Source organism: Talpa occidentalis, unplaced genomic scaffold (genome assembly GCF_014898055.3).
Source record: "Talpa occidentalis isolate TD23 unplaced genomic scaffold, MPIMG_talOcc4v2.1 talOcc4.11, whole genome shotgun sequence".
NCBI classification, from domain to species: domain Eukaryota; kingdom Metazoa; phylum Chordata; class Mammalia; order Eulipotyphla; family Talpidae; genus Talpa; species Talpa occidentalis.
This window is the reverse complement of record NW_023601104.1, coordinates 32,218,444-32,232,237: the sequence shown is the minus strand read 5'-3', so window position 1 is coordinate 32,232,237 and position 13,794 is coordinate 32,218,444. Positions and strand designations below refer to the sequence as shown.

The 13,794-nt window shown below is 37.5% G+C and overlaps 1 protein-coding gene across 4 annotated transcripts in view; it reads left to right on the top strand.

Moving 5' to 3' along the window:
- AAGAB (alpha and gamma adaptin binding protein) overlaps positions 1-13,794 on the top strand; it is a 61,471-nt gene that overhangs the window by 8,400 nt on the left and 39,277 nt on the right. For all 4 annotated transcript variants that reach the window (XR_008549309.1, XR_008549312.1, XR_008549311.1 and 1 more), the window contains exons 2-5: positions 6,626-6,816; positions 6,954-7,050; positions 7,310-7,399; positions 10,490-10,573. Coding sequence is in view for 1 of the 4 variants with exons in the window: in XM_037502777.2 (XP_037358674.1) it covers positions 6,626-6,816; positions 6,954-7,050; positions 7,310-7,399; positions 10,490-10,573 (462 nt within the window). In the remaining 3 variants the exon portion in view is untranslated. The remainder of the gene's footprint in view (positions 1-6,625; positions 6,817-6,953; positions 7,051-7,309; positions 7,400-10,489; positions 10,574-13,794) is intronic.

Sequence of the window (13,794 nt, the reverse complement as noted above, 5' to 3'; positions counted from 1 at the left end):
CAGAGAAGGGAGCAGAACAGCTGGTCTGTTGAGGATCTGCTGAGGGGAGCAGTGGTGAGACAGGAGAGGTCTGCTGTGCCATGTGGGTAACTCCCTGACTGGGGATTGAACTCGTGCTGCAGTGGCTGTGGATAGCTTCAAAGTGCTGAGACTTAACTCTTTGCGCCACCAGGGAGTCCCCCTTTTGCTCATTTTTAAATTGACTTTTTTGTCTTCTTATTCATGGGCTTTAAGAGTATACTGGATATAAGTCACTTATCACTTCTTATAAATATTTTCTCCCACTCTGTGGATTGTCTTTTGTTTTAATGATGGTATCTTTTGAAATACAAAAGTTTTAAATTTTGATAAAGTCCAACTTATTCCTCTCCCACGTCCCTTGATTCTTTGTGTGTTGCCAGATCTTGATTTTACCCTTCTTGTGGAATATTTGGATACTGGGATTTTGGATCTGTTAGCTTTATGTTTTTCAATAGGCTGAGCTTATTTTCAATATTTAAATACAGAGGCTACAGAGTTAATGCTCTTCATTAAATATATACTGTTTTGAAAAATTCATCTCAGAGACATTACCTCCTTTTAGAGTAAGTTAGCATCTGCTGCAGACTCTGTTGTCATCCTGAGCAGACATTGACTTTTTTTTTTTGTGAAATTTTATTGCTTGATGCTGATTTGTTTATGAAAAATTGCCATATGAATATAAAAATGATTCTCATCTTGTAACTGTTCTATTTCAGATTGCATATCCTTTCTTGCAGGAAAATCTCCATTCATAAATTATTTTCAGAGCATCTAAGATTAATTGCCAGATAACTTTTATGGTTAAAATCATTAAAGAAGACACTTGGGATAGATTTTATTAAAGATAGAGTTTATTGGATACAAAGGAAAGACATTTGTATTTGTGGTGGCAGCTTTTGATGCCTGGCTGTAAAAACTAGCTTCAGCTTTTTAAGAAAGAATAGGCCAGCTTTGCATTCCAGAACCTTTATTTTGTTTCACTTACACATGTTCCTTTGCTTTAGATCAGGATGTTTCAACCTTAGTGTTGTTCACATTCTGGGCCAGGTTGTTTTGTAGGGTGTTTAGTATTCTTGGTGCCTGTTGTTTAGATGCCAGTAGTATCTCCCACTTTTGACAACCAGAAATGTCTCCAGATGTTGCTATCTGCCCCCTAGGGAATAAAACCTCTGCCCTCCCTCTGCAAAAAAACAAGTACTTTATATGTATATCTAGAACTATGATTTTGGATGTCATAGTAATGTAATTCAAAGAAAACCTCTTCCCCATACAACTCACCTTCCTGCTAGCTTCTTTACTTCTCGTGTGTATGTTTGTCCTCAGTGATTTGTGAGGTCTTCTAAGGGCAAGCAGAGACCATGTGATCCCTGCCCCCCACAATTAATTTAAGATGAAGCTGTGGTGGTGACCAATTCCATTGAGCTATTGGGAGAAAACTTGTGAAAGAGAAGGACTGAGTTGGATTTTCTCTACTACAACGTTTAAAACTTTCCCTCCGTGTTATAAAAAGCTCCAAAGCATGTGGAACTATGAATTTAGAGTGTGACCAAAGAGGACCGTGTGAGGAAAGGTAGTTGTGTTGTAAGCAAATCTAAAGTGCGGCACTATTGGTAAAGCAGTGGTGTGTTGCTTCAACTCAATCTAGTTATTCTCCCTCAGCAATTTTATACTGTTTCGGTGATTGATCTGTCATATAGACTGAAACAGATATTGCATAGACTTGCACCAGGAGGCTCCAGTATGATGATTCAGATTGTCACAGATATAAATTTCCTAATGTTTGTGTGATGTCCCAATTCTAACTGCACACAGTTTTAACTTTAAAATGCCACATGGCATCAGAGCAGTATGAGCTACTGCTAAAACTTAGGGAATAATTCAGTAATAATGCCACAAAATATTTGGCGGCAGCACCTGCCTTGTGTGACATTCTTGTGAAATTATAGCTGGTTGCAACAATATAGAGCTGTTATGACTTTTAGAGGTCTTTCTTTGCCTTGCTTACTGATTAAGGAGAACTCTGACTTTCATATTTTCCCCCAATCATCTTTTGCTCAATTCTTTTCTTTCATAATGGCTACTTTCCCTTTCAATTGATGTCACACTGTGCTGCAGCTTATAATTTTCCTAATTCCTTTTCTTCTGTCTCATTCTGTGCCTTAACAATGGAAAAGAAACATTTAGAAGGCTTGTTTTGGCAAGGGATGGTCCAGAATAGCTTAAAGGAGATGTTTATTTCCTAGTTGCAATTTTTCTTACTAATTGTCTCTAATAACCATCCACTTGTCAGGAGTGCTGTCATAATCACAAAACCTGAACTGGGAAGGAGGACATGGACCTTTAAGTAGGGCCTACTCTGTGCCTAGCACTGCGTATATATTCTTAATATGTTGTATCATTTAATCTTCAAGAAGCCATTTTGAGGATTGTTTTTGTCCCCACGTTCAGAAGAGGAAATGAGGTGAATTGACTATTCTCACAGCACCGACATTCAAATGCAGATCTCTCTGACTAGGTCTCTGCTGTCTCTACTTTTTGGCCTTTTTAGTCTGGTGGTTATTACTGCCACTTCAAATGGGAGGGAGAGGAACTGTGGATCCGCAGGAAAGAGGATACCATGAAAGACATTTGCTTCTGGGGGTGAGAGGTTATGATGTCTGGCTGTAAGGTCAGTTTCAGTTCCATGAGAGAGACTAAAACCAACTGTATTCTCAGAAGAGTGCTGATTTCTGGAAGGATCATCTTGATTTGAGGTGGCAGCTGTCACTTTTCTCAGGACGTAGACAATATGGTTTAACCACTGGGTAAACTTTTTACCACAAAGAATGTCATGGTTAGTTAAGCATACATTTTACACTGATATAAAAAAAATAGTCCTTAATTATACCACTGAAGGAGATCTGATTAGTTCAAAATAGTACCAGTGCACTTAGTTTAGAATGTACTTATTTTGTCTTTTTTCACTGGAGTAGATAGTTGGGGGGGGGTGTGAGAGAGAGAGGGGGTAGGGAGGGGGAGAGGGAGTTACCTTAGAACTTTAGTTGACTTCCTAAATTGTGCTCAAGAGAGTAGCACCTCTTTCTGATTCTGAACTGTGGAAGGCTAGCTGCCTCCTTTCATTTGATCACTTACCAAATTTACACCCTTTCTAGGGGCAAGAACATTAGAATAGGCAAGGAGCGATATAAAGCAGGGCTAGAAGAAGAGAGAGTTGTGCAGTTACTGAACTGAAAAGCTTCCTTAGCATACAGCTGTCTTAGTTGAATCTTTTGAATAACTTGTCATGTGGGACTGTAGAGGAAGTAAGTTCAAAGAAGTGAGAAAGTAGACAGGAGTTTGTGAACATTGATGGCTATGTAAAACAGTTTCTCAAATAGGGAAAGACACTGGAAACTGGGGGAAAGGTTTATACTTGCTGCTGGAACTGGGTTGACATTTAACTTGCCATCTGCAGACACTCCAGATAACTTCAAGTTATGAAACCAAGTTTGTAGTAGTGGAATCAGCTAGAGTTCATCTCTTTAAAAATGATGTATTACAGCTCCACCAGGTGGCTGCCAACAGTGTGGATGAGACAGGCTTACATCCACCCGGAGGAGGGGGAAGCTACTCTTGATTTTATTTGTGTATCATTTTGAGTACATCAAAATTTATTTTAGTAAAGGGCAAACAAGGGAGACCATTGCAGGTTTTTCTAGGAAGTTTGGTGAAAAAAACTCCACTGGATCACTATGACTCACTTTTGACATATAAATACCACAACCCCTAGACAGTTTCCTGATGGGTTAATTTTGCTGTGGGCTCCTATTCTGGTTCCCTCTTTGTTATTTTTGACATTACTAAAAGGGCAGAAGGTACTTGTGATGGTTAGACACTTGAGTGAGCTAGCTCAGATGCTAAGTACCGTAATGTGTAATGCTTTGCATTACATAAAGATTGCTGATGACCTGGATTCTGTTTTAGGCTCTGCTCCTGGTAGGCAAGTGGCGTCTTTTGGCTGGCCCTCAATTTTCTCAACAATGAAATAAGTGAATTGTACTGAACTCCAGAAACTCCTAGCCAAGTGCACAATTGAGTGATTTTTTTTTTTTTTTGCTTTAATTTGGGAAAGAATAAGCGGTTACACATTTGAAACAAAAGAAAAGATGAGGGAGAAAAATCTATGTTTAGTCTAGACACTTACATTTTAAAAATTAAACTCTATGATGCTGGATAGGAAGAACTAGAATGAGGTCATTTTCACTATGTTCTCCGTAGTTCCAACTACTGTACAGATGTGATAATAAAGTTCACGGGCAGTCACACTGAAAATATCTGGTTAGATATTTTAAAGGAAAAAAAAAAAACAAACCATGAGAAATAAATTGAGCCATCAAATTCTTTTAGGCAACACAAAATATTTTTTTTAAAAAAGCACCCAGCTGCAGTAACATTGAAAGGTGAAATTCATTTTTCCATCTTATTGCTTCTGTTCTTTTCCAGGTTTAGGAAAAGAGGAAGAAATAGCTTCTTGAGTGTGTACTAAGGAAATAAATATCTTAATCATTGAAAATCAAAGGAGGATAAAATTGAATTTTTAAGAACTGAGAGTAACACACATTGGTTTGTTCTCTTGTATTCCAAACATTTATTAATAAAGTGAACCAACCATAATGAATCTAAGTATTCTGAATTATATGGATAGTAAGTATTTGGTATTTTAATTTGATTTTATTTCTTCATGTTAGTTGAAGACACTGATAGGAAAAAAAGCATAATCCAAATTCTATTTCAGTTTTTAATCATGCAGCCAGTTAGGAAAAGAGCTGTGGTGATGGTGGTAGTATCCTGTGCTCCTTGTACTTCCTCCCTTACCAAATGGATTCATTATTTTACTCTTTGGGCTTACCCCCTTTAAAAATATTGTTAATACTTCTCTGTTTAAAAAAAATTACCCAGTAAGGAAGACTGAGTCTCTTTGATGACTCTTCATTCCCTTTAAAAATATGAACTTTTTGCTCTTTGGTTTAGTTTGCTGTCTTCCACGTGTGTTTCGTCCACGTATTCAGTTGTGTGTTGACTGTGCAGTATTCAGCTTTTCCAAACAGCTACATATTGCTGTTTCACCTGGTTGAAGGAGGGAGTATTCGCTTTGAATGTTTTGAATACTAATAGAGGCTTTGATGTAGTTTTTTTCCCCCCACTGAGACATTTACATGATAAAAGAATCTTTGATTTTAATAACTTACCTATTCTTCCTGGTTATTTCCTACCCTGAATTTGTCTTAATGCTCCATCAGGGATATTGCAGCTGGTTTCTATGGAACTTGATTGGTATTTACTAAGGCATTATGACTTTTGCTAGAAATTAAGCAGAAAGAACTCTGATTTCTTAAAGAGACAAGGTAAACTCAGATTTTTATATTTTGGCATTGGTCTTCTGTTAATTTAAAAGTAACAGTTTTGGTTTTGGTAAAAGAGATTCAATTAAGGATAGTTTTATAGTGTTTATGTCAAAGGTAAAGTCTTAAATTTATTAAAGAGTTTCCCTTTTCAGCAGACCAGCCCTCCTAATAACCACATGACAAAAGTTTACAAACAAAAAGAGTACATGTGCACCTTTATATGGTACATTATCTTTTGGACTGAATTATTTCCTGTCTTTTTGTTTAGCAAAAAATATGGCAATACTCCAAATACATAATCTTAGCTCTAGAATATAAAATTAACCTCTGGTTTTCTGGATCCAGCTAATTGTGTTTGAGGAATATTTCGAATGTACCGAGAAAGAGTTTGTGGCTATTTTATGTATATTCTTATAATAACTGGTTGGTGGACTGTGATTTTACTTCTCTAAGCTCATTTCCCACATCTATAAAATGGAGGTTGAGGGTGTGGACATGAAAGATGAGTTCGGGTTAGAACAATTTCTAATGTTTCTAAATAATTGTATTACATGGAAGCCTCTAGTTCCATGACCATATCTTTACTTGTTCATTTTTCAAGTTATACTCATGTTGCATGTGGGTTTCTGAAAGATTTAGTTATAATCTAGGTCATATAACTTGCTTAGCTATTCTGTATTTAAAATTTACCGGAAGTGTCTTTGTCTAAGAGGAAATGGAATTGGGATCATTCATCAGTATCATTTCTTTTATTTCATTAATTGATAATGTAAGGTTTTGGCCCAAAGCATATGTGTGGCTCCTCTATTCCATTAATGGTTTAGCCTTAGTGCTCTCTTCCTGTTAGCTTGCAATAAGTACAAATAAGTTACAGATTTTTAAAATTATTATAATCTCTCTCTCATGAAGTATGTAAGCTTTGAAATAAATGAAGTGATCATTTTCTCTTCTACTTGCTCTCTTCTGGGTATTTGGTTAGGTGACAGTTTTACTGTGTACTATTATCTAATTTAGCCACAAATATTTTTTGTGTTCTGAAAGAAGCCAATTAGTTATACTATGTCATATGCTCAAAGAACAAAATTTCCTAGTGAGGTTCTTTGAAATCTTTGCATAAGGTGACTCTGTCAAAATACCATGTTGATATGGTATCCTCCTGAGAAATTGACCAGTGTATATTGGTTTTGCTTTTTTGTGGTAATGATATGTCATTTATTTAGATATCCTTGGAACAGAAGATGTTATTGTGGAAGCGACTGCCAGTGATGCTGTGAGATATTATCCTTGGACCATTGATAATAAATACTATTCAGCAGATATCAATCTATGTGTGGTACCAAACAAATACCTCGTCACTGCAGAAATTGCGGAATCTGTCCAAGCATTTGTGGTTTATTTTGACAGCACACAGGTAAGATTTATTTTTCATGGAGGCTTGAGTAAGAAATTACCTTGTATTCCTCGCCCTTCCCCCCCCCTCCTCAACATTTTCTGGGAATTTTCTTGATGTCTCTTTTCCAGCTTTTGTGTATTTTTTCTCCCTTCTAGAAATCTGGTCTTGATAGTGTCTCCTCTTGGCTTCCACTCGCAGAAGCATGGTTACCTGAGGTGATGATCCTGGTTTGTGACCGAGTGTCTGAAAGTGGTAAGGCACCCCCATGGGCTGGTAGTTGGTACATACATTTGCATTCCTTGGTAAACAATTTTCATCTCTTGCATTTTTTGCTTTTTATTTTTTTAAGAATGGACACTTAAGTATGAGAAATCATTCTTTTTATACCACGTTATAAGTTGGATGTATTTAGATTAATGCTGACAGGGTAACACTGAGATTTGTGAAAAGTGTTACAGCAATATTCCAGTTTTATTTTTACTTGTTAAGATTCTTTTGCATTTGATTTTAGGTGTTAACAGACAAAAAGCTCAAGAATGGTGTATCAAACATGGCTTTGAATTGGTAGAACTTAGTCCAGAAGAGTTGCCTGAGGAGGATGGTAAGTATTTTATGTGTCGGGAGGAAACATAGTGCTTAGGTTCAGATATGAGAGATTATATCATTCAAGGAAGAAGAATCAAAGCATTTCCTCCTAGTTGTTTGAAAAGATTTGTGCAAAATCCATGGATGTGGTTGTTTATTTATTAAATAAACCATGTGCTTGGTTTCACCAGCATTTTAGGACTTTTGGAATGTTGTCTTTCTTTTGGATAAAGGTAGAGGATTTCTACCTTAAGTCTTAGTTATTTCCCCACTCTATATTACTCCATTGCCAAAGGAGGAGGGTTTGACTTGTATGCAAAAATTGTTTTTTGTTTTTTGTTTTTTTTTAAATTCCTAGTAACTTGGGATCAGGAACCTTAGGTTGCATGTCAGCCCCTGTCTTTTGGACATTTGAAACCAAAAATCAACCCAGAATGCACTCCGAGGCTAGCTCTCATTCAGCTGCTTCCTGCTACATTCTACACCTTCTATTTTCCCCTTCTCCATTGTCTTCTCGTTTTTCTCCTTCTGAGTTTACCTTTGCTGCCTGTGGTGGGATCAACCAACCAAGATAAGATGGTTTTGACCTATCAAAGACTTGTAATCTGGTATAAGATTAAAACATATTATTCCTCCCTGGTGGCACAAGGGGTTAGGCGCAGCGCTGTGAAGCAATCCACAGCCTCTGCAGCAGAGTTCCATCGCCGGCTGGTCAGGGAGCCGCCCACATGGCACAACAGACCTCTCCTGTCTTGTCCGCTGCTCCCCTCAGCAGTGTATTTCGGTCAGTCTGCCTGTTCTGTTCTCCAGTGTGTCTCTGGTGAATCCTTTCACCCCCCCCCACCCCTATCCCATGTGCCTCTGGCCTGTGCCCCAGCTCTTGTATGCATAAATAAATAAATCTTTAAAATATATATATATACAAATATTTGAATTACCAAGCTGAATGTCACAATGTTATAAAAAATAATTGACATTGTGATACTCAGTGATGGGAGAGTATTTCTCTTTAGAAGTCCTAGGCATGCATTAGTACCATGGACTCTTACATATCAGCTGTTCCATGGGGACAGAAATGGAAACCATATTGGACTTGTTAGAGGACTGGTTGGGAGGTGGCATTGAGAAGATGCCAGTCATTCTAAAAGATGAACTAAGCAGGAACAGTGAAATTGAATTAAAGTAGATAGATAGGATATAAGTTATTACTGCAAATCTATATACTTTTAGGGATTCAGAAATATCTTTTTATTTTCTGGCATATTTAGAAATTTTCCAAAATGTTACTACATTTGGGAAACTAACCCTGCCAGAAAGGAAGACATAGATGAATTAAAAAGGCTGTTTTCTTCCTGTACATTTTTAAGAATATTGAAAATTAGCAACTAGTTTCTCTTGCCATGTTTTTCTAGGTTCCCTGAAACTTGTGCCCTGCTTTGTGTGTGCAGTCATCTCGTGTGGTTGGCTTCTTTCTGGCACTAGAATTTTCTTTTCCTGCTTCCCTTAAGAGTCAACAATAGAGTCGTTTGTTCAGGTCTATTTCATTTTGGAGTCTTTGTTCCCTTATACCAATATACTGCTCCTTGCCCCTTGTCTGTGCTGTTCTTGTATTAATTCAGCTTTATCTTCAAATAGGTTCTTGATATTTTTAGGTAAAGTAACTAAAACCTTCCTTGAATTATTTTATAGTTTCCAAACCATGTACCCTTATGCTTTATTTCAATGTATTATTCAAATATCAATCAATATGACATTTTATGCTTGTTTCTATTTTCATTTTACTGGTTCTACCTCTTTATTTCAGACCATATTTTGGTTCCTGTTTATATTATCTGATCTGTTAGTTATTCTTCTAAGAATTGAGTCATTTACAGCTAAGATGAACATTTCTTCATTTAAACATTGATGGTGATAAACTCATTAGAGTATTTTCAGTTTAATCTTCACCATATTTATATTAGGTTGGTATTTAAATGATTCATCAATCCTTGAGTGCCTGCTGTGTTTCAGGCACCATGTTAGGCTGTGGGAATACCTAACATGATTCCTGAACATGATTCCTACCTCAAAGAGTTTGCAGTCTATATAGGACGTTTATACCAGAAAATCATCAGTTCCAGTGCATCTTTCTGTTAAGAGTGGGTTTCACAGAGTAGTATCATCCCACATCCCAAGGGCATAAATTATTTGCTCTTGATCAAATAGCAAAGAAGTTACAGAGGCTGGGTTCAAATTCAGATCTTTTGACTTCTAATTCTGTCCTTCTTAAACCAGGATCACAAAAGCCACTAGAGATAGGTTCTATGTGGAATGTGCATTATAAACTCTTAAGAGACTTTTCTCTTTCAATTACATGAAAGTTATTTCTGCCACTTTCCATGTCCAGATTTACAGTATTCATTGTCTTAGGATATCCATTTCCTTTGAGCACACTCATACCTACATTGCAGCTGAGAATACCACCTTACTATTGGTATGCTAGCTAGGATACTGCCCTGTTACTTGGAGCAGTACCAGTTAAATTTCAGAAGCAGGATAGCACCAATGCTGAAATAAATTTTTTTTTTTGCTTTTTATGATTCCTTGCCTGTCTTATAGTAATTTATTTCTCATTCTTAAACTTTGTTTCTCTGATGAAGTGATTCTCTAGGTATCTACCATGGGGAATCATTATTCTATGGCTTGTGAAAGAAAATAGGGCATTTTATAGGATTTTATAGCATACTAAGGTGACCGTTCTTGCCTTCAGGAAACTCATTCACTATAAGTAACCAAGATTGTTATTGCTAGTCCTATCCCAGGGTTGTGTAATTAATAGACACTAACATTTTCAGGAAAATATGAGTGGTTTCCATTGACAAGGCAGTAGGGATGGCTTTATAATCCTCTTACATTGTGTGTTTATTTCATTTGTTTCTAGAATTTTCTTCTCAGGAGTTTTAATTTTTTTCTTACTGCATTAGTCACAATGTGAAATAACAAATAGGCAAATGAATTGAGTCAGTTTTTTAAAAATATGACTTGGGATATATATCAAAATAAATGTGTATGTAAGTGTATATAAATATATATATACACACACATATCTTTCCAACTTTCTGATTAGATGACTTCCCAGAATCTACAGGAGTAAAGCGAATTGTTCAAGCCTTGAATGCCAATGTCTGGTCCAATGTCGTGATGAAGAATGGTAAGTAAGTTGGGACTAAAAGTCATTTATTTTTTTCTTGTTCCATGTGAACTTTAAATTATCCGGATATATGTGAAACCTTTAGGAGTATATGACATTTGTAGGGTTTTTTTTTTTTTTTCAATTTTAAGTCTTTATTGAAGAAAAAGCTATGTATAATAGTTAATTCAGTAAAAATTTAGAGCTTCCCTGTACTGTGTCTATCACTGTCCTTGGCATTGAGAAATAACCTCCAGATTTGATTCCAGCTGTGAAATCAGTGGGCACATTTAAAAGGCCAGGTAACCATGCCAGGCAGTCTGAGATGAATGTAGAGTGACTGATAGCAGGATTGCAGAGAGGTCAGAGATAGAGCCTTGTCTGTGAACTTTAGTATATAGAGAGGGCTAAGAGGAGGAAAGGAGACTAAGCAGTAGTTTTCATGGATCAAGATTTAGATTGGTGAAGGAGAAGGGTGACAAGCAGGGGAGGAGGCATGGCATCAAGAATAATGATTGTATGTTCTAAGATGTTGCACAGCAGTTGGAAATAGCTTAGAAAAGAGAGGCCTGAATGCTAGACAGGAGAATCTGGACTTTTTCCTATGAGAATTGGTGAGCTACTAGAAATTGTTTTTTAACAAGAGAGCAATGCAAAGAGGTTGGCATCTCTTAAAGGTTGATGTCATGGTGGTGTGCAGGTGGGTTTGGCAGCTGAGGAAGGTAAGAAAGAGTCTGAAGTGAGGAAGACCAGACAGCTTTTGCAGATTAAGAGTAAGGTGTTGGTGCCTGGACTAATGTGACAGTAGTCATGGGGTGCAGGATTGGATCTGAAATGCTATTTAACGAGCATAGGCTAGTTGGTACACGTTGGCCTCTTATTTTCTGCATTAGTTTTCTGGGGATGCAGTAACAATGTGCCACATACTGGATGGCTTAGAACAACAGGAGTTTATTGTCTCCTAGTTGTAAGTGCCAGAAGTTTGAAATCAAGATGTCAGCAGGGCCATGCCTCCTCGGAAGGTCCTAGTGAAGGCTGTCTTCCACTCTCCAGCTTTGGGTACTTCCTTGACTTATGCAGCATAACTCCAATCTTCATAGTCTCCCTGAGTACCTGTCTGTATTCAAATTTCTTATATTTGTAAGGACAATAATCATTCAGTTAAAGACCCACCGTACTCAAGTAATTACCCCATCATAACCAATCACATCATCAAAGACCCTGTTTTCAATTAAGGTCATATTCTGAAGTTTTGGGGGCCAGTGCATAGTCCAATTGTCCGATAACAGCCCATCACATGGTCCTTAGGAATTGCTCCTGTGTATTGTTTTTCTCTCTTGTAGTACCGGACTGTCTCAAAAAGGGTGTTAAATGAACGTGCAAAACTGCAGAAGGGAATGAAAAAGTCATGTTTACAATGAGCTTACCTCATCTTTCTTAAGATAGAGGGTCAAGTAGATCAGTTTTATTGAAGTAGATAGACTATTTCATTTTAATTTTTGATTGAAACTTGTGTTAAAGTGAGATTGGGACACTTTAGCTTGCTTGAGCGCTGATGTAATCTTTGTCACCATTGGAGAAGCTCTGTCTGGCATAGTCAGGTGCTCCTTCCTCCCCTTTCTTCTCTTCTCACTTTCCTGCTTCCCACTCTATTCTTCCTAGGGGGAGTCTAATGTGTCTGTTGTATTGAATTGCAAAGATACTAGATTTTATTCTATCGTAGTAACAATCAAAATAAGACCCTGTTAGATCTAGAAGGAATAAGGAGATTTTATCCTATGTTATCATCTCCCTGTTACCAAAACAAACTCAAGTGGAGGTTTGGTACTTATTCATTCAGCAAATCCTTTTTGAGCACTTACAATGAAGCATTGTTGTAGTCTGTCATGATAAAAAATGTTTAAGGTATAGTAAATAAACTGGATCCGTTTGGATTAACACTATTTGGTATTTGTTATGTTTATGAGAAGTATTTTTAGAAGAGCTTAATTGACTTCAATCGCTTTTTGAAAAATCTCTCTCCTAAGCTATACAATAAGGAAATCCTGTCTTGTAATTTACATTCATGACTATAAAGTTAGAAGCTGGACTGAATTCAAAGGTATTTTCTGGGGGAAAAAAGCCATTCTGCTTGTTTTAGACACTAAACAATAATTTTAAGAGAACTGCAAAGTAGAGAGGTACTCAGGACATTTCATGGTTCTTTGCACTGAGGTCTCTTTGTTTTCTTTTTTCTACAATATTGGTACACTAGTTTGCCATTAACCAAAACCCAAAATAGTGCCATCACCTTAATTCTATGTTTAAGAGGATTCTGGCCTCTGTGGTGGGAAGGAAACTTAACTGTTTTTTCTCTAGGAGGAGCCCTGGCTCTGGAAATACAGTGACATTTGCCCCACATCTTAGATTTGAGATAAAACTCTGTATGAATATATAGTAGGTCATATTACTCTTCAGGGTCACCTACCTCCTGTGCTTTCTTGCAGAGCTTTGCTTTGCTGGTGATCTGGCTGAAGGCCCAGGGAAATGTACCTTTCTCTTAGTAGGCTTTTCTGGAATATTGTCTGCCAAGCAGCTGCTCTGATTTACTTGTTTTGGGAGTCTCTATCTTCTGCACTTCTTTTTCTCTTTAATTTCTTCCCCCTTTTTTCTCTTTTCCTTCTCTTCTATTCTCTGTCTTCTTTTCCTCTTAAGACTTTCAAAAGTTGGGCCTCCCTGGTGGCGCAGTGGTTGAGCACTGGGTTGTGAATCTGCCCGCAGCCCTCTGCAGCGCTGGTTCGATTCCCGCGCTGCTCCCCGGCCACTGGAGGAGGTTCCCACATGGCGCACAGACGTCTCCTGCCACCCGCTGCTCCCCTCAGCAGTGTACTTTGGTCCTTCTGCCTGTTCTGCTCCCTGCTCTGGCTCTGGTGAATTCTCTCTCACCCTCCCGCACTTTTGACTGTACCAAGTGCTTGTATAAATAAATAAATAAATCTTAAAAAAAAATAATTGTTTCAGGAGTGAAACACTTTAAAAAAAAAAAAGACTTTCAAAAGTTGTGGTTAAATATACATAATGTAAAGTTTCTCTTTTTAACCATTTTCTTTTAAAGATTTATTTGTATAAGAACTGGAGTACAGTCAGAGGCGCAGGAGGGTGAGAGACTTCACCAGAGACAGAGCCAGGAGCAGAACAGGCAGATGCACCGAAAACACTGCTGAGAGGAGCAGCGGGCAAGACAGGATAGGTCTGCCAGGATA